This window comes from Dysidea avara, chromosome 11 (genome assembly GCF_963678975.1).
Source record: "Dysidea avara chromosome 11, odDysAvar1.4, whole genome shotgun sequence".
NCBI classification, from domain to species: domain Eukaryota; kingdom Metazoa; phylum Porifera; class Demospongiae; order Dictyoceratida; family Dysideidae; genus Dysidea; species Dysidea avara.
Window position 1 is genome coordinate 8798642 of NC_089282.1, and position 23782 is coordinate 8822423.

Here is a 23782-nt window from a genome sequence, read left to right on the forward strand (position 1 = left end):
CATGTAGCCATGTGCCATTGAGTAAATTTGCATTTGGTGCAGTATTCTTTTCTTTCTCTTTTTTGGTACTAGGTGTACATGTGGTGATAAATGCACTGATACACATGCATACAAAAATTAACACATGAACACAGAATAATTCTCATTGGAAAAAAAGGTGCAACCCTACTTGAAATTACTATGCATGTTTAACAATTTACGATATGCATGTTTAACAATTTACGTTGATTTATATAATGTTCCTAAACAAGCAAATTGTCGCTTCAGAGACTAACAAATTAGTACAAATGCAAGGCTACAGAACAATTCTAAATACAGGAAGGAGGCATGGTTTATTATTATTCCACTAGGATACAGATAGCTTGAAAGTTTAATATCAAAATATCTGTTGAAAGCTGCAGTTGTTAGAGGTTAAATTCCAACTAATTCTCGATCTAGACTACTCCAAATACTTCTGTTTCTCATTTGTATTTGCATGCAGGTGGGTGGTCCATTTCCATTATATAATTGGCAACTTTTAAAGCCAATATTTGCCTGAGCACAGCCATAGCAAACTGCATAAAGCATGCTTAAAGTTGTACCGTACTTTCATATTTCAGGATAACACAAATGTGCATTTGTGCTGACTCAATAGCACGCAGACAACATGAGCTGACACTTAACAAGATCATTTTCAAGAAAAATACAGTAACATTTTAGTGCTGACAGTAAACAGATCTGAATGGTGGATGGGAAACAGAGAATTTATTTGGAATGGCTTTATATGAAAGGCAACGATCAAGATAACTCAGCTCTGCAATTGTAATTACAACAAAGGCACGAGTTTGTAACTATTCCCAGAACCCAACAATAGCTGCATAGTAGAAATGTGCATTGTTCCAGAAACTGAACACAAATATGCTCCACTAGAAGAGCAGCATACTCATTCAATGGCATTGACAGGACCAAGGGAAACAGAGAATTGACAGGACCAAGGGGTCGGTCATGCTCTGAAATTTCGTACAAGCCCTTTGAAATTAATTTCAAAATTTGAAGTTTTGGTCTGAAAATTGAAATTTTTGGCCTGGATCTTTTCATTAGCGCGCCCTGATATTGCACAACTCCACATTCCATGGAACGTGATGAACTGCTGACAATTTTTTCTCGAATTCAGTAACTTTGTCAGTCACTGATACTTATTGCCAACTTTTATAGTGGCAAAACACATTTACCTCTAAACTGTTACCCCCAAACATATAATATGCAATAGGTGCCTGTAAAAATCATTGTTTTGATATGGTAAAGCTGTTTATTACAGCTGATTCTTAAGGCTTCAATTGCATTTCTAAAGGCCTACAGTAGGTAAGATTTCGATTTAATCGTGACACATTGTTGATGAGCATACCTGTTGCTATGAAAGCCGAATTTATCTTGCAAGTTAAAGAAGTAGTCTATAGACTAGTTCTGAAAATGTTGAGATAACTGCAATAGTGTATTTATCACTGTATGAGTGTTACTGGATCATTCAGGAGTTAATTGTACGAATTATAATACGATCAGGTATTTATAAATTTATTTCAAATTTGAAATTTCAAGCTCAAACCTTCAACTCTTTTAAAATTTCGTACACGATTTTAACCGTGACCGACCCCTTGGACAGGACGGCAAAATAAGTTAAGGAAGAACTGATCAACGATTTGTTCTGCTAAGGATATGATCTCCACTTGATTCGAATATGGGCTGGATTCGCCTCAATGATTTACCACAACTTATCTATTGTACTTGTTTCATTGAATTTAACAATGATGGTTCTCTCTCTCTTAGACCAAGAGCACCAAACTGCGTAGAAGACCAGTGTTGACTCGTGTTGAGAACGAGCTGAGTGTCAGGAGTTGCCCACACTTACCTAGGTGTTCGAAGTATAAGGTAAGTAAGGGGGTTTCCAGACAGCTGGATATTCCAGACACTTCATTTTTAATCTGCTACTGAAGGATGGAATAGAAACCAATCAGGCTATGGTTTAAGTACCTAAGTACCCTACTTGTGTACTATAAAATACTAAAGTTTTGTTTCAATAGCTTTAAGGATTGCCGAGATGCATCACAATTTGCTTGCGCGTGTAGAATATTTTTGTGTAAAAAACTTTTACTACGCATGTTAACAGCAGATTGAGGGCACCGTTCGTAATTCTAAGCGACTGTAGGCAGCACAAATGATCAGTCACACTATTCAGTGAACGGATATATGATTTAGAGATAGTATAACAGGAATCCAAGTCCATTACCTGCGACGTGTTAACTGGCACGCGCAATCAACACAATTAGCATCCCGGAGAAGTCCCAAGCAAGGATCCGCAGGGCTACACTACTTTTCAGTGTTGAGGCAAGGACTAATACAGATTTCCAAGCAGTAGATCAAATGTCGCATCTTCGAAAGCTTTGCAAGACATACGCACGGTCCGAGCAAGGCTGGCAGCAGTTCTGCTACTTAAAAATCGCTGTCACCAACAAAGTAACCAGACAAACAGAATGCTATCAGTCTCTACTGGGCCATGACACTCAATACAATGCAGAATTTCCCATAACAATGGCAGGTACGCCTGTTTTTTAGTGGTGTACGGAATCCCCAGCCACAAAATTTTTGGCAATTTCTCAAACTGCAAATTTAAACTTCTCTTTCTCCTAGTACCTATACTTTACCACCCACAATTTATACCACCGATAGCCTAGTTCATTAGCTACAATTCGGCACTAAGCATGAGAAATGAACAAATTTCTAATGAGTGTGCAAACTTTGTCCGGAAACGCCCGCCCTTACCTTAGTCCAGCTGCAGAATGGATACACTTCCTTCCCGAGATGTCCCGACTTGACAGGTAGCCTTGCAACCGTAGTTTCAGATTTAGATTAAAAATTCATCGACTTCTTCACCTTTAGGCCCCTGCTTTAAGCCAGTTCAACTTATGTTCTATTTAAAGCCAATATTCCTCTATTTAAAGCTCATTACATTGTATGGTGTGCTTTAAATAAAACTGCATCAGTTTTCGCCATGTCTTTGGAAATCGAATCATCCGAGTAAGTCTCCATATTATTGATTACCTACTTGTTTATATGGTGCATTTTAGTGTAATAAGGCTGATAGAGCAATATTTGAAAGAGAACAACCTTCACAGAACTTTGACTACACTACAAGTTAGTCACAATAAAGCTTGTCGATGTAGCGAATGCAAAATTAAGTGTGTAAAATGTAACAGTAACTGAAGTTACTGAACAAAGTTGTTTCTTTGTTATGGTTGGGAATTGTGTGTTGCAAATCTGCTAGGCCTAGGGGGAGTCACACAGCTCTTGCAGTTGGTAGATCAGCGACCGCAGTCAAGGTCAACAGTCAAAATCACTACAGTGGGTCAAAGGTCAAGACGTGACAAAGAGTTCAAAACCCACAATCAAAAACTGTAGACCTTATGCAATAGGGCATACGAAAATTAGTTTTCCGTATACACTCAGGATCTATCCACAATATTAATTGTTAGAAAATGGTGATGGAGTGGCACGGGTGTTCAACTATCTAACATTTCAGCTAACTACGAGAGTAACAAAGCAGGAGTTATGCGAAGCGTTTATTTATTATAGTGTAATTATCCTAATGCACTAGTATGTTAATGAATGGGATGGTGTTTCAAGTTTGTGCAGTGGTGTTACTAGGCCGCCACAATGTTGGTACAGCCTCATGGTAAAAAAAAACACCCCAACTGAACTACACAATTCGAAATAGCTACACCATGACAAATATGTAATAAATAAACATTTTACAGACTTCCTGTCTTGTTAGTAAGTCGCTTTCTCTTTTAATTTGGCAAGAACATAAGACAGTTGAAACACCAGTGCCACTCTATCGCCATCTTCTAACAATTAATATTGCGAGCATTTACAGAAAATAATTGTCGTGCGTCCCAATGCATAAGGTCTATATGAATTTAAACCTAATTTACAGAAATATACACAACTCAAAGGATATAAGCAGCTACAAAGCTCCAGCAGACATTTCATTGTGATTATAATAGTTTCTTCCACAGTTGTTAGTGGCACGCACCAACAAATTATTGTACTATGTTACAAGTACAAGTGCACATTGGAAAACGAAGAATAAAATGGAGGTCAAACTTCGAGTAGAAATGCTTAATTTACTGATCAAACACTGATAAATGCTTTAAGTCATGTACATGTCAAGGTGCCTGGTCAACACTTTGACTGTGGCCCCAGATCGACCCACAGCAAGTGCTGAGGTGACAACCCCTTGATCTGTGTATTAATGACTAAAATAATTTTGTAAAAGGTATTAACTTCTACTTATATTTGATGATTGTACACTTGTGTGTTAGGAAGAGACGTCCATTACCCTGAACACTGTGGACAGTATTGACAGTTTTGTAGCAGAGATCAATCATGGCCACTGGGATACTGTGTTGCAGGCAGTACAACCACTGAAGTTACCTGATAAGACTTTGATTGAACTGTATGAACAGGTACAGTAGTTGTGTGTATGTATTTTTGTACCTATGTAATTGTGCCTGTCACTATTTGTGTAGTGTGTACATGTAATGTAACTTTTAATGATATCGCTATGTAGTCTGGCATAGCCCCTTATTACTACTTAATGAGAGAAAAAGCACATTTTTGTAACTGTATGTATTTGGGGTTGATGTTTTTGTTAGATTGTTTTGGAGCTGATAGAACTTCGTGAGTTGGGAGCAGCACGTTCCCTGTTGAGACAGACAGATCCAATGATTATGTTGAAGCAGCAACAACCAGATCGTTATGTGCATCTGGAAAACCTACTTGCACGATCTTATTTTGATCCTCGAGAAGTAAGTGACTTGACAATTAATAGAGGTCTGTTTCTTATAGAACGTATGTGATACATGTTGTACATATAATAACACTATTGATTTCAATTTAGGCTTATCCAGAAGGTAGTAGCAAAGAGAAAAGAAGGCAAGCCATTGCCAATGGTGAGTATCTTGTTGAGTCTTCTATTGTACTGTTCCTGTTGTCCTACTTACATTAATAATTTATGTGCTTCAAATATAATTACTGTATGTGTACTGCATATGGGTCATTCCATACCAAATCAACAAAAAAAAATCCGGACCCCTTTTGATTTTCATGAAATTTGGCACAAACATGGACCCTATCAAGAAACTTTCTTACACCAAAATTTGGCTCATTTCATTGGTCTCCCTTTAAGTTATGACCACTCAAAGTTTCTGTTGAAAATTTCATTTTACTTACATGTCTTCAATAAAATGACCATAACTTTGCTTATGATTGATGTAGACACTTCTGGTTTAGATTTTTGACATGCTTATTACATTCTCTTTTAGGTGATATATAAAGTTTTATAATTGCTCAAAAGAAAAGGTCAAACCACAAAAATGTAGCTTTTTCCTTTGATCTTAATTTTCAAAAATATATATTCTTTAATTAAATTTATTTTTGGTTTACATGTTGCTCTAATACCCATCATTCACCACTGTGAGTTTAAAGTTGGGACCAATAGTAGATCATGAGTTATAACTATTAATGTGTAGCCTTGTAAACATTGCTGTTTGTATGGTTCAAGTATGTAAAGATGCAATACCAATTGCAAGTAACTTTATATAATACTATGTCACAATCATTTAATACTATGTCACAATCATTTTATACATTGTTGGTTTGTAAGTAAAGTTCATTTTTTTATGCTTTGTAAGAAAACCCAGACTTAAATATGTAATTTACCCCTAATCAAGCTTGTATATACTGTTTCTGATTATGACGCCAAGTCTATTATATAGTAGCCTTGATGACATTTTCACTAGCTACAGCAACTGCTACTGCTACTGTTAGTATTTAATGCTGATTATTGATATGCAAGCACGTATTTTGATACACAAATGTAGCTATAGTGGAAACTGTCTAGGCCAGTCAGGACCAAACTTTTTGGCCTTAATATGCAGGTGGCTATTTATATAGTTTGATGTGTATAGATGCCTTACTAGAACAACTTAAAGTTGGCCCTTAACAGACATTGTAATCTACTAGAGCTTTTCTAACGAGTAGTAATGAATGACTGATGCAGTAGAATGGCTTTAAAGTCTTTTCAACTTGCACCTTCAAAGATTCAATTGTGTACTGATATCAATGCATCAGATTTCGTTGCATGTCAAAGTTACATGTGAATAATTGTACAGACCATCATGCAATATGCACCACTTTCAGTCTCAACTTTTACTACGATACTCTTCTATATTACATGATTTAGTGTGCAATTGCTGTAGTGAATCTTTTGTACAATGTAACACATAGCAATTTCTATGGAACATTTCTATGATATTACAATTCTCAATTATAGAATCAAATTATGAGCTACATTACTATAATAAATAGTTTCATCATGATACAGTTGATGTATGGAGTTACCTTAGGGCCAAAATTATTGGGCCTTAATGATAGTTAATGTGCAGGTAGCTGCTTAATACAGTTGCATAAGTGTACCGTATAGCCTAAATATTTCGAGGGGCAAATTTTTCAAGGTTGAGCAATGTTGCTAAAAAAATTTTTTTTTGGATTTGCAAACACTCCTAAAATATATGGAGGTCTAAATATTTCAAGCATAAAATTTTCACTGGTAACACCCAAAACTGCAAAATCAGCAAAAAAATTTCCCTTCGAAATATTTAAGCTTTACGGTATATATAGGCAACTGTAATTTAAAATTGGCCCTTATGAAGTGGTGGCCTTTCTATACAGGTGGCCACTAAGACAGGTCATGGGTTCCACTCTATTCCATCAAATTTTTGATGAGTAAGACAATGCGTAGTGGTTTTAGAAGTGTACATTTTTCCAGCAAAGACATTGTCTATAGGTACAAACATATAAAGATGGCCTTTAAGTGGTCAGTAGTATGCATGCTCATTCAAAGTCTGCATGATTCAAAGTGATATACAGTAGAACATATCTTAGTGGCCACCTCTTTATAATTATATATATACAAGGGCCAACTTTAAATAGGAAATTGTTTAATCAAAATGCCATGTCTTAATGGTATCCAAAACTTCTTGGTTTTAATGCCTAGGTGGTTGCTTCATATAGTTGCATTAGAGTAACACATTACATGTATATACATATAAATGTATAAATAACTGTATCGTTTGCATCCTGCAGTTACTATAACTTATTATACACAATATAAGATTGGAAACTATCATCATAATCTGTGGCGGCATAATACAGTAAGATTGAAAGAATAGATTGGAAATATCATTAGTTGTACAGTAAGCCCCCTATAAATATAGCTACCTCTATAATAAGACCACCTTCTTATAGTGGCCACCTCTTATATAGGACACTGAACTTACAGCAAAAATATAATTAGTGACTCCTTTATTTATGGGCAGCCTTATTACTGCACAAACTTTCTTAGATTTAAAAGTGGCTTTGTTAGTATGGTTTCACTGTAGTGAGCCTTTTACAATACAAACCCTAACTAATTCGTTGCATAAAATGATTTTTGACATACTTTACTTGCAATTGGTATTGGAAATTACTATACACATAATTATTTATACCATACAAACAGCAATGTTTACAAGGCTACACATTAATAGTTATAACTCATGATCTACTATTGGTCCCAACTTTAAACTCACAGTGGTGAATGATGGGTATTAGAGCAACATGTAAACCAAAAATAAATTTAATTAAAGAATATATATTTTTGAAAATTAAGATCAAAGGAAAAAGCTACATTTTTGTGGTTTGACCTTTTCCTTTGAGCAATTATAAACCTTCATATATCACCTAAAAGAGAATTTAATATGCATTTCAAAAATCTAAACCAGAAGTGTCTACGTCAATCACAAGCAAAGTTATGGTCATTTTATTGAAGACCTGTAAGTAAAATGACATTTTCAACAGAAACGTTGAGTGGTCATAACTTAAAGGGAGACCAATGAAATGAGCCAAATTTTGGTGTGAGAAAGTTTCTTGATAGGGTCTATGTTTGTGCCAAATTTCAGGAAAATCAAAAGGGGTCCGGATTTTTTTTTGTTGATTCGGTATGGAATGACCCATATATAATATTGTATATTTATTATTCGTATCATGTATGTACATATGTTTATTTTGTGTGTTGTTAGCATTATCTGGTGAGGTGTCTGTGGTACCATCTTCAAGACTAATGGCTCTATTGGGGCAGTCTCTTAAGTGGCAACAACACCAGGGGTAAGTGTGCAGTTGTGCATGTATGAGTATTGAAGTATTACAACACTGATTAATATTCCTTGATGGCGGTTTGGTGAATGATGTACTGATACATTTTCAGTGGTACACTGCCCTGTATTATGGTGGGTGATACTGATATGTGTTATTGTCATTGGATTGTTTGTTAGACAGCATGTGAAAATTGTAAAGCTTAGAGAAAGAATTAATGTATCATATACCATAATTCCCAGTAATTGCCTTTACCAATTAGCATATTGTACTTAATCCTTAAACCAAGCATTCATAATATTTGTATGGGCATTCCCCAAAAGTTCTTTGCAGGTTTAAGGGTTAAGTATATGACATGTTGACTAATAGACACACACATGCCATATGTATGTACTTGATAGTTTGAAACATGAGAGTTGTGAAATTGAGTACATACACTAAGGTTTGAAACTTAAAACTGTGTGAAGATAATGTGTAACAGAGTTTAAGAGAATTTGACCAGATGCATAATCGCAAAATAATCTGTTTTTCCCCTTTATAAACAACCTTTCACTCTGTACAGACACTACGTACGTATGTAGATGATGGAGGTATCGGTTAAAAGATTAATGGAATAATACTGTTACCTTGTCTCCTGATTGATTTTCTATGCCTACACCCAAATGTTCTGATGACTAACAAAGGATAATAACTAGTACTTTGCACATAGCTCTAGGGGATATGGGTTAGCAAGTAAACTAAAACACTGGAACTTGTGAAGTGATTCAGACACAATACATACTTTTATAGCCCAGAAACCATGGACCAGCATTGTACCCATGCCAGAATTTCACTTGGACAATTGAATAAACTCCCTCCAATTTACCTGGAGTATAACATGCGCACACGGATACACACAAGCATGCATATATTGCCCTGTATGTGTGTATACACAGTATATATTTGCACAGTACATGCAGCACTGTACTTTGCAAAAATATGATCAGTGCTTTCATATATTGTCTTTATTCAAAGTAATTTGCTACCTGAATGCAATATCTTGGTACCCATAGGAAGAAATATTCACTATTAAAGCCACCATTCATGTGGATTTGTTAAATTTTATATCACTTACACAAATAATCTTACTGTGTTTCCAACAGACTGCTTCCACCTGGAACCACTATTGATTTATTCAGAGGTAGAGCTGCAGTGAGAGATTTGGAAGAAGAGAAGTACCCTCAGATGTTGTCCCGTACCATCAAGTTTGGTGCTAAGAGTTATCCAGAGTGTGCTAAATTCTCACCAGATGGACAATACCTGGTGACTGGTAGTGCTGATGGTTTCATTGAAGTGTGGAACTTTACCACTGGGAAGATCAGAAAAGACTTGAAGTATCAAGCTCAAGTATGTTTGTGTGTGTGCACTATGGATGAGCATACATACATTTTATACAGAAATACGTCAAACACCCCACACTTTCTGTACCTGCAGGTGCTGGTACAGATTCGACCCTAAAATTTAGCAAATGATAGTTCAACAGCTAATTTCGCACACTGTTGTCTTGTACATGTGTGTATTCTCATCTTCCATTAAAAAACCAAACAATTGTTATAATATTGATAATATTACTGCAATATTTAGTCCCAATGACATAATGGCTGTTTTTCTTGTCTTAGAATTAGGGCTGAGCAATACTGCCATTTTAGTATCACGATCGATACTAAAGCCACTATTCACGATACTGAATAGTTCACGATACTCACAAATAAGTCAATCATAGCTGGTGCCACGTGCACATAGTGTATTAGCTCAGCATTCCTGCAGGAAGTCCTTTTAGGTGATAGCAAACTAGCCACTATCATCCTTGTTTACAGTAACAGTTATTGTAACACATGCTTTGAGGTTGTTATGGTGTTCACACCTCTCTGCAGGAGAAACCAGATGGGTGGACTTTATCATTTACAAGGATTCTTAGCCTAGTACTGCATAACAAATGGGTTTTTAATGATAGTAATGTACAGGCATGGTATCACGATAGTTAATAACAAAATATCACGATATCGATACTTTCAAAATATCGCGATATATCGCTAAAACGGTAGTATCGCTCAGCCCTACTTAGAATATTAGTGATATTGTTTTAACCTAGCATTGGTGATACCATTGACAATGAGTTTGCAGATTATAGGCTTCTTTATCATACAGGCATCTATAGCATGCTAGAAATTTAAAAAAAAATACACTTTTAAAAAGTGGTAGGCGTTTGTTCACCATTTTGTATCATACAGCACGGCAGTACAGTATATTAGGAATCATGGATATTTGGGCTTTCTTACCCTTCACAATTACCCAAAAAACCCTCAGTTTTCCTTTAAAATACATGTAGCTTGGCGGTATTGGTTATGTATAACCAAGCCCAAAAATGCCTTCAGAGTGACCCCAAACCCTTCTATGGGATTTTAAAATTTTCTGAATTTTCTACTAACAGACTAACTGATGCCTTTAGCCAGACATAACTCAACAATACATATGGCTGTAGGTTTGATTTTTTCACTGTTTGACGTTGTTTCGTCCTAAAGGTGTGCCTTTTTGCCAACTGCAGTACATATACTACATGCATCGCGGATACTTAACTGTTGTTCTTTTTGTGTCCCAGTTCTTTTCACTGACAACACAAGGTGTCAATTTGTAATAATGCGATATGGCTTCCATTTGGCTGAGGTGGTAACTATTTTTTCCGTAGTGATTGCAGAGACACTTCTCATAGTGTTCTTCATTTGTATCACTGTGTAACTGGAAGAACATAGCTAAATACGAAGTGTAATGGCCATACCACTGCACTTTTTAGTACTGTAACTGATTGTTGGGTTGCACATTCAGACGTAAAATTAATATTATGGCATGCCTGGTGCCATTCTTTCTCTTGATGCAGTATGCACAGGTTGAGGTTATGTTATGGTGTTCACACCTCTCTGCAGGGGTAACCAGGTTATCATTTACAAGGATTCTTAGCCAACAAATGGATCTTTATTTACAGGCATGGTATCACGATAGTTAATAGCAAAATATCACGATATCGATACTTTCAAAATATCGCGATATATCGTTAAAACGATAGTATTGCTCAGCCCTAATACAATATGCCTCTCTTTTTTCACTACTTTTTTGCTACTTCACTACTTTTTTATTCTTTGATCCCTATAGTATTTCCAATTTAGTCGGTCCCATTTTCTTGCAGGACAACTTCATGTTAATGGAAGATTCTGTATTATGTGTTGCCTTCAGTAGAGATAGTGAAATGTTGGCTACTGGCTCTCATGATGGAAAAATAAAGGTACGTAACATGGTTATATGTCACATGTACCTTATTAACACATGTTTTTTGTTGTTTTTGTTGTTGTTTTTTTTTGGGGGGGGGGGGGGGGGGGGGGGGGAAGACTATCAGTAGAAAACTACTGCTTTTCAGCAGTGCCCATACATAGCATACAATATAATTACATACACATTAACATACATGCATGTAAAAATGAGATTTATACAAGTGTTTAAATTGTCCAAGAGTAGCTGCAGTGTAAATTGAGGCATTCAGTGAGGTTGTGTGTGTCATGTTATCAACCTGTTAATGACTTCGCATTCTGCAGGTTTGGAAAGTACAAACTGGACAGTGTCTAAGACGGTTTGAACGAGCTCATGCCAAAGGTGTCACTTCTGTTACTTTCTCAAAGGACAGCAGTCAAGTATTAAGCACCTCATATGATGGAACCATCAGGTATACAGGACACATTTCAGTGCATGGCATTTATGTCAGTAGTACTACTGTATTTGTAACAGACTCCCCAGTCTTTGGGATTGTTGGCAAGCACGCATGCATATCTTTCATAGTTTGTGACTCAAATTTTCTGTTTATTTGAAACCCACCGGACCAAAATATACAATTTAAAACCTTCAAAATTCAGATTTTGCCTCTTCTGCAAAAATTTCTGCTTTAAAAAATAACCCGTTATACGGTAGTTCTTCCAAACAAGTTGATTTGCACTCTATCAGGATTAAAACTGGGTTGGTCAACTGGCTCACCTTTTGTCTGGATCATCGTGGTCTGGTGGCCCACAGAATATCCAGGTCTGACCCAGATTGGATCACATGTGAGATAAATTAATTAGGTTGACAATAGACTTACATGAAGCCATACCCACTAATTAATTATTTATTGCTTTCCTTGTAGTCCAAGCCAGTTTGCATTACCCACTTGTCGATAGTGTGTGATATTGTATGTAGGCATACATATTTGGAACCATGCCCATTCATAGGTACTGTATGCATGAAGTTACGCCCACTTATAGGAACTGTGATTTACTGTCTGTTGGCTTATGTGAAACCATTCCCACTGAGTGATCAGTAATTATAGTGCAGTTGATATATAGGTGGTTACTGCATAAAAAGTATTGGAAAAGAAAAAAAGTGTCACAAGCAGGGTATAAACCACCAACATCCATTTATTGAATCCTAAGTTATTCCATCAAGTCAATTCTGTCATATACGTAGCCTCATGGGTATATGGGTCGAGATGGTAAAGGAACAAAAGGTGCAACTGCATATGCCATAGCAGTTGTGTGTACTACATACTGTACTACAGTTACATACAAGTGTAATGTGACCTGCTGAGCAAAACCTGACTTGTTTGCATTTTCCTCAAACTTTGTTTTCTAGAAGTAAAAACCAATGGGCTGAGGTACTGTTAAAATTTCAGCCTTAATCTGGTAAGTGCTTTCAGAGTTGTAGTGATAGACAACAAGAAGCGCAAAACAATTGATTTGTACGGTGCCTGTACAGGAAAAAAATTACAGGCGCTTGTTTAATTGATCAAAAGTCTCGAGTGCAACGGGATACAGAGTTGGGACTTGTGTAATTTTATTCACCATGAACTGGGGCATTTATCAAGGTATAGTTTTAGCCTAAATACACCCATGCTATTAAGCAAAAAGGTTGTTCAAACTTAGAAACAGAGACGTTTTGCTGCAACATAACCAAACATGTGTAACTCGCGTTCACTTCATAGGGTACAGAAACGAAACAAAGATACTCTTACTCTCCATGAATAGGCAAATCCATTGGTATATTAGATGTTTCAATTCATGTCTTCCTTCACTATTTACTGAAGCACTTAAAACATAAATAAAATTGTTTACGCATGTAGCATGCGATTTTTACCCATGTATTTCAATGGTGTTTATCTTAAAAACAGAATTATGCTATCAAGTCGGGTTCTCGCTCAGCAAGTCAAATATAGATATCGTTTTGTTGTAGGATTCATGGCTTGAAGTCTGGCAAGACTTTAAAGGAATTCAGAGGTCATTCGTCATTTGTGAATGATGCAGTGTTTGTACCAGATACACACAACATCATCACTGCTAGTAGTGATAGTACAGTGAAGGTCAGTATGTACATTTGTACTTACATTTAGGCATGCATTTTCTTTAGTGTATCAGCAATAGTATAGAGTATATACTCTTGGTATCAGGCATCAGGGTTAATACGAATCATTTTAAAATTTTGTAAAAGTGCAAGCAAGCAAGCACACGCACATACACACACACACACACACATGCAAGTACACATACATGGACACATGCAAATTGGTGATGTTCACTTTCACCGAATAACCGATTAATCAATCAAAGATTCCCAAGACCTCAATAACCAGTAGTAAATATTAAATAACCAATAATCGGCTCCAGTTATTTCACTCAAATACGCACTAACATTTGAGTAGCTTTTGAGTGCTAAGCATACCAATCACTGTAATTCAGTGACTGGGTCTTGGTATAATGCATTTTGTTATGTATTAATTAGAGGTGTACCAATAATCGGATCGGCTACAATATCGGCCACCGATATGGTATTTTTTTTACCAATCGGTATCGGTACAGAACAGCAGGAGGACCGATATTGCTACCAATATTTATGTAGTAGCAATAGTTTGTACAAAAACGGATTATGCATTGGTTTTCTATGTTATCCATGTGGCTCTGGCTTATTGTTCACTCTGCAACAAGCGTTACGCTACGAGAAGCCATATAAATGCACACAATTCTAGTGTTTGTTGCTGGAAAGTTTATCACAGTCTTTACAAATGAAGCAGTTATAGAGTACCTTTGTAATAAAAGAAGGATCACAGGATAACCAAGGAAATACTTGCATTAATATTTTAAGCAAACGAAAGTGTACATTTACCTACCCTACAGCATGTGCATGTATTCATTGCTATACTCTGCCTATACAGCTTGGGTTTCTATTGTGCAATCCAGACAATTAAACACCCCAAACATTTTTATGTATACTCCCATGAAGCCGTAAACGGATATTTCTGCATTACTCCGCATTCTAATGGCTTGTGAGAAAGCCGGTATAGCAAGTTTATCGGATCAACTATCGGTTATTGGCTTCTTTTGGTTGCATCAATATCGGATATCGGCAGTACATGCCAAAAACCCATATCGGTACACCTCTAGTATTAATAGTACCCACTTAAGTCAATAAGAATTTAATGTCAATCACACAAGCACATATGCTAAGTTTTTACTGTTTTAAAACCATGTCTAAATAGTGGAATTTAATTGTGGCAATTAACTGATTATTGTCAATTATTGGTGACCAATATATGTGTGATCAAAATTTTGTAGGTGCACAGCTTTAATGCAAATGCACGCACACACGCATGCACTTCTTTCTGTGAAGTACACACCACAATATGTACTTCCACATGTAAATACATCGATAAGTGGAATTTTACAAGGTGGATGTGATGTACATGTATTTCTGAGCACATCACAAATTTTGTAATGTGTAGTTAATGTGAGTCATTTACAGCATGCATTACAGGGGTGTAACTATCTCAAGTAATTTTTGTTATGCAGAACGCTTGTTAGGAGTTACATGTATAATGTACAAACTCTGTCTCTATATTGAATCTTGACTTTATTTTGTGTAGATTTGGAATATCAAGTCTACAGAATGTACAAATACATTCAAGCCATCAGCTGGCACAGAGATGGACGTCACCATCCATTCCGTTCATTTACTGCCTAAACAGCCAGACCAGTTTATTGTGTGTAACAAGAGCAACACCATATCAATCATGAACATGCAGGGACAGGTTAGTGAACGTGTAAATCTGAAGCATACATATGTATTGTGAGCAAGAGTGAACTACATGTAATACAGGATAGCCTTTCTATTGTGACCAGCATATCTTTATTGGGGGTGAACTTGAGTCAAAAGACTCAAAAAGCCAAAAAAATTGAATGAGCAAAACTTTCTGCAGTTTATTTGTAATTATGAGTAATTCTTTGCCTTAAGCTTGTTTGTAAATCTATAACAATGTTCTAGCATCTTTAAGCCAGACAAATGGTACGTATGCTACTGTAAGCAAGTTTACATGGCTCATCTAAAATGTATACTGTACATGGTTCTGCTGTTCATATCTTGTTCATTACATAGAATATTATATTTGACTTGATCTTATTTAGATTGTGCGTAGCTTTAGTTCTGGTAAAAGAGAAGGTGGAGACTTTGTGTGTGCCACGTTATCCCCGAGAGGAGAGTGGGTGTATTGTATTGGAGAAGATTGTGTTCTCTACTGTTTTAGTACAATCACTGGTAAATTGGAGAACACCATTACAGTAAGTCACTCAAATTGTTGCATTTATGCTGCATCCATATATGGTATGCTAGAAATAGAGCGCTGCAATATACCTGTATTTATACTGAGGTATTAATAAAGCCACAATACTATATTTTGACTCTAAACCTAAACCGACATTTAGAAAATGCCAACTATATAGTACGTAGTGGTTAACAGTAAAATACAAGGAATTAGGATGTTGTGGCATTAAAAATAAATTGTGTGTTTCCTAATTTTTTGGTAGAAACCTTTTGTAGGCTTCCCCATTGAAGTGTGTCTACAGTAAATTTGGTGGATTTTGGTTGGCCATATTATCATATTGGTTGGAAAATAGCCAATTGCTGGTTGTTATTTTTAGAACTATGTATTTATGTGGCCCCAGGCCAACTGTGACGTTCATCCACATTTCAGTTGTTTACGTACAGTGTATTAAGTAGAGGTGCACCGATATGACTTTTAGCTGATATTCCGATAACCAGTATAAAATAATTTTATCAAGCCAATAAACAAAGCCAATCCGATGTGGTAGCATAGACCTTTCCTCTTACATTTTTCACTCTAAAAGTGACAGTGTGGACTTAAATCAACAGTTGGCATTGCATAGCCAGGCACTGCTAGGATATTACTTGAGCACAAGTGCCCATAAATAGATGTTTATGTATATCTGTATCTGCTGCTTTTTTATGCATGTTACCGATCCGATACCAATATGCAACAAGGCCAATATAGCCGATAACCAACAGCCGATTCGATTATCTACTATTAAGTTGTTTTTTTTTGCTTTTGAGGCTTTGAGCACTTTTCATTTAACAAAGAAACTCTGTATCACTCTTGTACCCTTTACAGCAGGGTTGAAACTGGGGTCGAGCCATCTGGGTCATATTGTTTGAGCAACCGGGTCTCATCCACTCTTTAGGTGTGACCCAGATTCTAATTTGTGTTACGTGTGTTTAAAGATGAAAGAAGCAGAGCATGGCAACAGTTTTGAATAAATTATATGACTGTTCTATTAGAGCCTTGACTGTTCAATTAGAGTATTTTGATCATTTGGTGCACGTATGGAGCAGATAATCATCTATACATGTTATGTACTTTACAGTCATCACTCATCAGGTAAGTGTTAATAACGCTAACTTGTTGTTATCCAGTTGTAGCCATGCTTAGTTTTGCATAATAGTAGGGACAACGAAGGTTTGGGTGTGGACCATGATAAATATCACTCAAAAACCTGCCTCAATTCCCCTCGCGATGATATAACTGTATTGGTTGGGTAAAATCAAGTGCCTTCTGATTGATCCAAAATGTTTTCAAGTTGCTACAATATTTTTTTTTATTCAACATTATTTTCTACTAGTTGCCTGTCTAGTCAAGCGTAGCAGAAAAGTAGCAATATCTACGGCACTACTTTTGCATAAGTGCTTTGAATTCACGTAATTAGACAATGGCATGTTAAGAATGCTTTGATATTTGGAAAGTATGCAGGTGGTTTATTCTGGTAAGACACCTGTGTACAGGTGTCTTACTAGTAATTCACCTAGTCATGTTTTGCAACATATAATTGCATGTTTTATGAGTTCCATAGTACAGCTTCCCAACCAGTTTCACACACATAGCTAGTTCAGATTGTATTTATTTCATCACAAACACCTAATAATAATGACATAATGACACCTTTGCAAAACAAAGTAACTAACATTGTTTCAGGACTTTGTATTAAAGTTAAAGTTAATTGTGAAGTTTGTAGCATTACCAAAGTCCATTGAGGAGACCTACTTGCATTCTCTTCCTTGGCCTCCCTTGGCATAGTAGTTTCTTCCTTGACAACTGTTGCATTCTCTTCTTTGGCCTCTCATGTAGTAGTCTTTTCCTTGGCATCCCCTGATGTCACACCGTTTGAGATGTTTCAGTCCCCCCTGGTTTGTTTTTGAGATATCTTGTTTGTAGTGAAAGTAAGCTGTACTATTGAGGGGCTCTACCAGTTTAACCTGCGATGGATAATGTCTCAGTCTTCGATGGTCATCACCACTTTTAAGTGCAAAACATAACCCCATTAAATGTACCAACGTATTCACCAGTACCTGTGGTGAGTGATCACCCAACAATCCATTTTTCCACAAAATCTCCATTTCAGCTGTAATGATATCAGCTTTTTTCTTGTACACATATTTACCAGTACCATTCAGTCTCTTTAATTCACCATCCATTAGCTTGCGAAAAGGTGTGAATTCCTTGCCATCAAAAAAGTTAATATCAGTGTTACCAGCAGCTCTGATTGCTCTTTGTAGTCTGCAGCATATCTGGTACAAGCTATCAGGGGAGTAATGTTCCCCGTTACTCTTCCTTGTTTCTAGCACGAATCGTTGCAACCAGTGATTAATAGTCTCGTTACTCATCTTTCTAATGTCCACATCTAGCACTAAATCCACATCCAACACTAAATCGCAACTACCTTCATTTTCCGCGGTTCTTTGTAGATGTTCTGTGGCCCACTGTTGCCAAACTTGCTGAGCCCAACTGGTGTTTTTCGAAGTATTCTTTGGAACACGGCTTTCTTTAGCTTTTTTAATATCAGCATCGCTTTGTGGTGTACCAAAACGGCTAAACTTTCGACAATCATCCTCGTTGTTCTCCCAAGATATCAGCTCACTTTCAACCCGCTGAGAGGCTTCAACCAACAGTGCATCCATCTCGGGATCCAGGTTATCGAATCCTCCATTGCTTATAATAGCTGGTGCCAACAGTCCTGTATAACGCACCGGGTTGACTGGAACTCCCATCAGTTCTTTCCATCCTATTTGAAACTTCGCAGGAATTGGATGCGAAGGATCAAACTGTTTGATCACAGAAGAACTAACGATTACTTCATTCTTAGCAGCAGCACCGAACGCAACATCCTTTCTTCGAGCCATTCTCTAAATAACTAAGACACGCATTGCTAGGATTCTTCAGTCGATAAACAACCCTCAGGAATGACGTAATAATCCTAGTACTGCGTGTCTTACCTATCCGAAGAAACCTTCGGCATACCATATAGCCTAAATATTTCGAGGACAAAATTTTCATGGTTTTTACATTACCTAATTAAATTTTTTTTTGCAGATTTGCAAGCAATCTCAAAATGTATTAGACTATATATGGAAGTCTAAATATTTCAAGGATAAAATTTTTGCTGTTATAACCCCAAAATCCTCGTAATCAGTGAAAATTTTCTCCCTCGAAATATTACGCTATATGGTGTTGATACCCATACAATATTTGCGCTGTTGTAGGTACATCGAAGTGAAAACACCAAGAAACACAAACACCTTTCTGTGCCATGTGGCCATTCATGTGCAAACAATATGTAAGTGATTTTACACGCAAGCTGTTTCAACCAAAAATTATTTCCAGATCTTGAGGGTATCACATAACTTTAATGACGTGGCGACGCTGTCATTATTTACGTTAACATCATTAGATAATAATCTGTTAGGAATTATGAAAATGCATGTAACATAATATTTCACGACCCGATTCAAAACTGTGACCGAAATGAGTCAGCATAGAGTTACTTTACTAGTTAGGCGTACAGTACCTCACTACTTGTCTTCGAAGTGTAACATTATACACATCTGAGTATCAATGTTGCTCGATGACTACATGTAGTTGCAGCCATATCACATAGCTACAGGCTAAATACAATCCACTCTATGTAGATATAATAATTGATATTGAAAGCTACAGTTTCGTTACTAGTTAGCTACACAGCTAAACACAACAAATGTCAAACCTCCCTCAAACCTCACCTCTTCTTTCCTTGCAAGTTGTAGCTAACACCACAAGATAGTTTCTGATTCTTTGTCCTACTTGAAAATTGCACCTGGTAGGTGTCTTGAAAGCCAGGAACAGTGAGAACTTGTAAATTAAAAAAGAAACCCACACATCCTGCTAAATAAATAATCGTTCTATTAGAGTAACTGAATGCTCTATTAGAGTAATTAGTTTTTTATTAGAGGTTCATATATACCTTTAGGTCAAGTTCTTTCAGTCATTATTCCACCCACACTTTCAAATTTGTAGTGGATTTTTCAGTCATTATACACAAGGTGGTCCCAAGCTGTTTCAATTATTGAAATTCCATTGTACACATGTAACAAAGTTTCAGGATTACATAAGAATTTGCCACTCAGAAATTGATTTGAGGTAACTGCTTCACAGTCATCTCTCCCAAACACTGCCACATACAATGTACATGCTTGCCACTAACTACGCAGTCTTGCAAAGATCAGATCACATAACATTAATAGAATGGTAATTTACATAGACAGTGGGTGGTGTATGTACTGTATGTCAGACTATTAACATCACCTTTAGGTTCATGAAAAAGATTCAATCGGGATAGCTCACCATCCTCATCAAAACTTGATAGCCACTTTTGCAGAAGATGCTCAACTGAGACTATGGAAGCCATAGAAATTTAACATACAGTACTAGCGTAGTTGTATGGTGTTGTGTATTATAAGTTAATCTGATATTTCTATGTTGCATATGTGTAGTATGTTAAAGTTCTTGGAATTTGATTATGTATACACAAACTTGTATTTTAGGTTTTATCTCTGAAAGCTTCAGTTGTGCATGTTCTCTAATAGACATTGTTCAAAGGATGGATATGGTTGGTTGTTGATTTTTTTTGTGTGAGGTGCACATTGTGTTTGCTCTGTGTGGTTCTACAATGATCATGTAATCCTCTACATACATATACCTATGGTTTTGTGCAGGGCCGCCCACAGGGGGGGCAACTGGGGCATTTTGCCCCGGGCCCCAGCCTGAAAGGGGCCCCAGGAGGCCCCATGAAGGGCCCCCTGAATACCTGTTTAAAAGATCGATATACTCTAATAGAGCAGTCATATCTAAATACTCTAATAGAGCAGTCACAGTATTCTTCAGAGGAGCAGTGTAGCAAGCTTATAGATAAGGAGATATGGTTGGTGAGGGGTAGTTACTGTCATTGTTAATAGGTCATGACCTTTTTTTTTTTTTTTTTGGTCTTCAACTTACAGCTTGGCAGAATGGAAAGCTCCTTGCCTCTGGGGCCCCACTTTAACTCTTTGCCCTGGGCCCCTTAATTTCTCTGGGCGGCCCTGGTTTTGTGTTAAAGTGCTTGCAGTGTAAAACATGACCGGAGTGTCTGTCATTTGATTACTCAGATATTTTTTTGCAATCATTTGAAATTACCATGCCACCAGCTTTATACTAAGTAAATTCGAAAAAAAATGAAGTGAGCTTAAACCAGTCATTGTTAAAAGAGAGAAGGTATTGTAGCTTATGTATTTTTGTAGTATTTTTCTTGTGGTTAATTAGCAGTTTGATGGTCAGTATTGACAAGCATTACTTTTTATTTGTGACCAGATTTTGGAAAATCAGACATAAGGTCACACGTGAAAGAAATGGAATTTTACAATTAACACGGTTATGCAACAGTTAGATTATTTCGTTGTACTGACTTGTACATATTTCATTACCATGCCTTTGTTTAGCTTAAGGTTAAAAAAATTTAATTAGTTTAGTACTGTGTGGCTTGTTGCCTTGGATACTGTAGCTATTGACTTCAACTAATGCACATCATTATCATCAACAAAGCACTCTTATCTATACACTTGAAATACACTTAATAGAGTAATCACACGATAAAATAAATTTCATTGCAATTTTAGTTTTTTACAAAAAAAATGTTCTTACCCAAAGCTAAAGGAATAGTTTAGCACAGTTTTAGATTGTTCTACATACACCCCTTGTAGCTGTGCCTCTGTTGCTAACTGGAGTGGTGAATAACAACAAAAAATCTTCCCAAGTGATAAACACAAGGAAATATGCAGTGTGGTTGCTGTATTAGCTTGTTCACAGCCGTAGACTTGTTGTTTTAAAACTAAAGCTTGCTGTGTGGTATTGCTTTGTATGTATGTATCACTAAGTGGCTGAATAACAAAGAAACAAACCACAGCATATTTTTTTATGTGACAAACAAGAATACAACTTGTAGTCTGAACTGATTTGTTAGGCGCTGGACAGCTTGTTTTAACTAAAGCTTGTATAACATCACATTGTAACTGTGATGGGTTGGTATGAGATCTCAGATATTTCGGGGTGAGATTTCATCAAAACTTTTGTAGTGTTTGGAATGCTTAAGTCATTCACTGCTTATCCATCCTATCTCAATAATATTATATGGGAGGTCTGTTGTAAGAATGTAGTAGCAGTTATTTCTGTAGTGGTGTTAATGCCACCTGAGACTATCTACTGATGTAATTTAACTATCAATTCACTGCCAAAAAGGAATGAATGTTTACACTAGACAAAATACTACAAAGTCTTCTGCCACGTAATCCCTGGTGTATATTTCCTAGTACATTTGAAATCTCTATACCATTATTATTTTTAAATCTGAAAACTAAGGAAGATTCTACAATTATTAATATTGATCCACACATGTATTTAGACAAACAAATTGCAGAAAGCTATAATGATCATGGATTACACATGTCTGATAACAGATGATAAAGTATCACTATAAGACAGCATTGAATTAAAGAGATAGATATCCAGAAACCATGCTGACCTAGCTGGTTAACTTTGTATGTGACCAAATTTAAATACAATCACCTCTACGATTTACTAGAATGTAAACTGCCACGACTTAGCCATATCCATCACATATTATGTAGAGCGACAGTGTGTAGTACAATGTAAGGATGCATAAATACCCATGTAATAACAGAAGAAAGTTTGACAAATTTGATCATACAAGCTGCCAAAACTTTTCCCTCTTTCATTTCAATTCAGTTATATTTGAAGTATTTTTGTTTACATTTTACTCAAACTGCTTGGTCATCCATTTGACAAAATTTTCCTGCCAAATTTATTGCACTACTGTAACAATGGACTACATTATTTGTTAATTTTCTTGATCTTTCAAAAAGTGTACTTGAAAGAAATGCAACTAGGGTCTTATGTTTTCAGCTCCAAATCTCATTTGGTACCGGTATATATTTGAGTCAATCTGCTAATATTGTAATGGGCTTCCATAAAATTTCAATGTCAGGATCAGAGTTGGGGGTAACTTAGTTACTTTAACTAGTTACTCGTTTAGTAACTAGTTACAACTGCCCAAAAGTAACTAAGTTACAATAGTAACTATAGTTACAATAGTAACTATAGTTACAATAGTAACTATAGTTACATTGTAACTACAGGTAATTATGCTTTTAAAGCAAGAGCACTTCAATTTTTGTACTATTCACATTAAGTAGACACTTTCTGTGTATTGTTCTTCATGATTCAACTTGAGCAACAGATGTAACAGTTGAAACTGAGCTGAATGGCTACAGAATCGTTATTTTCATAAAGTACAAATAATTATTATATATAGTTCTCTTCTTCCCTTGCTCTGGAAAAATAATCATGTTACAAAAGTTAACAAACAAGCATAACTTGTTTATGAAAGTAACTAGTAACTAGATACTTAGTTACCTTTTAAAAAGTGACTGTAACTGTAACTCAGCTACATGGAATAAAAGTAACTAGTATCTAGTTACTTTTCTGAAGTAACTACCCCAACTCTGGTCATGATCAATCTCCCTGAGACATCTGTCCATATTCAGACAGCACTGTTGCTGTTGCAGACATCGTAAATACCGGTATTCTGTACAAAATCCTTACAGTGGTGTTATTTCATGAAAAATATATTATAATGCACTATATATATTCACTGTCATTTATGTAGCAATCTTTGACATCGTTAGCGTGTAATTAATTAATGAAATTGTTATACCCAGCTATGATGCTATTTTGTAATACAAATGCTGCCCTAAGCAATGTACAAAATTAACGAAATATTGAAATCAAGACTAAACCCTA

At 36.2% G+C, this 23782-nt stretch overlaps 1 protein-coding gene across 1 annotated transcript; it reads left to right on the plus strand.

Moving 5' to 3' along the window:
* Positions 1-2765: 2765 nt before the first annotated feature.
* Positions 2766-20469, plus strand: LOC136238079 (WD40 repeat-containing protein SMU1-like). The gene is made up of 14 exons (XM_066028405.1): positions 2766-2852; positions 2914-3051; positions 3102-3168; positions 4356-4499; positions 4689-4841; positions 4934-4985; positions 8154-8238; positions 9369-9612; positions 11447-11542; positions 11850-11977; positions 13513-13639; positions 15197-15361; positions 15735-15887; positions 20243-20469. The coding sequence occupies exons 2-14, from the start codon at positions 3026-3028 to the stop codon at positions 20339-20341; spliced, it is 1539 nt and encodes a 512-aa protein (XP_065884477.1). The 5' UTR covers positions 2766-2852; positions 2914-3025; the 3' UTR covers positions 20342-20469.
* The last annotated feature ends 3313 nt before the right edge of the window (positions 20470-23782 follow it).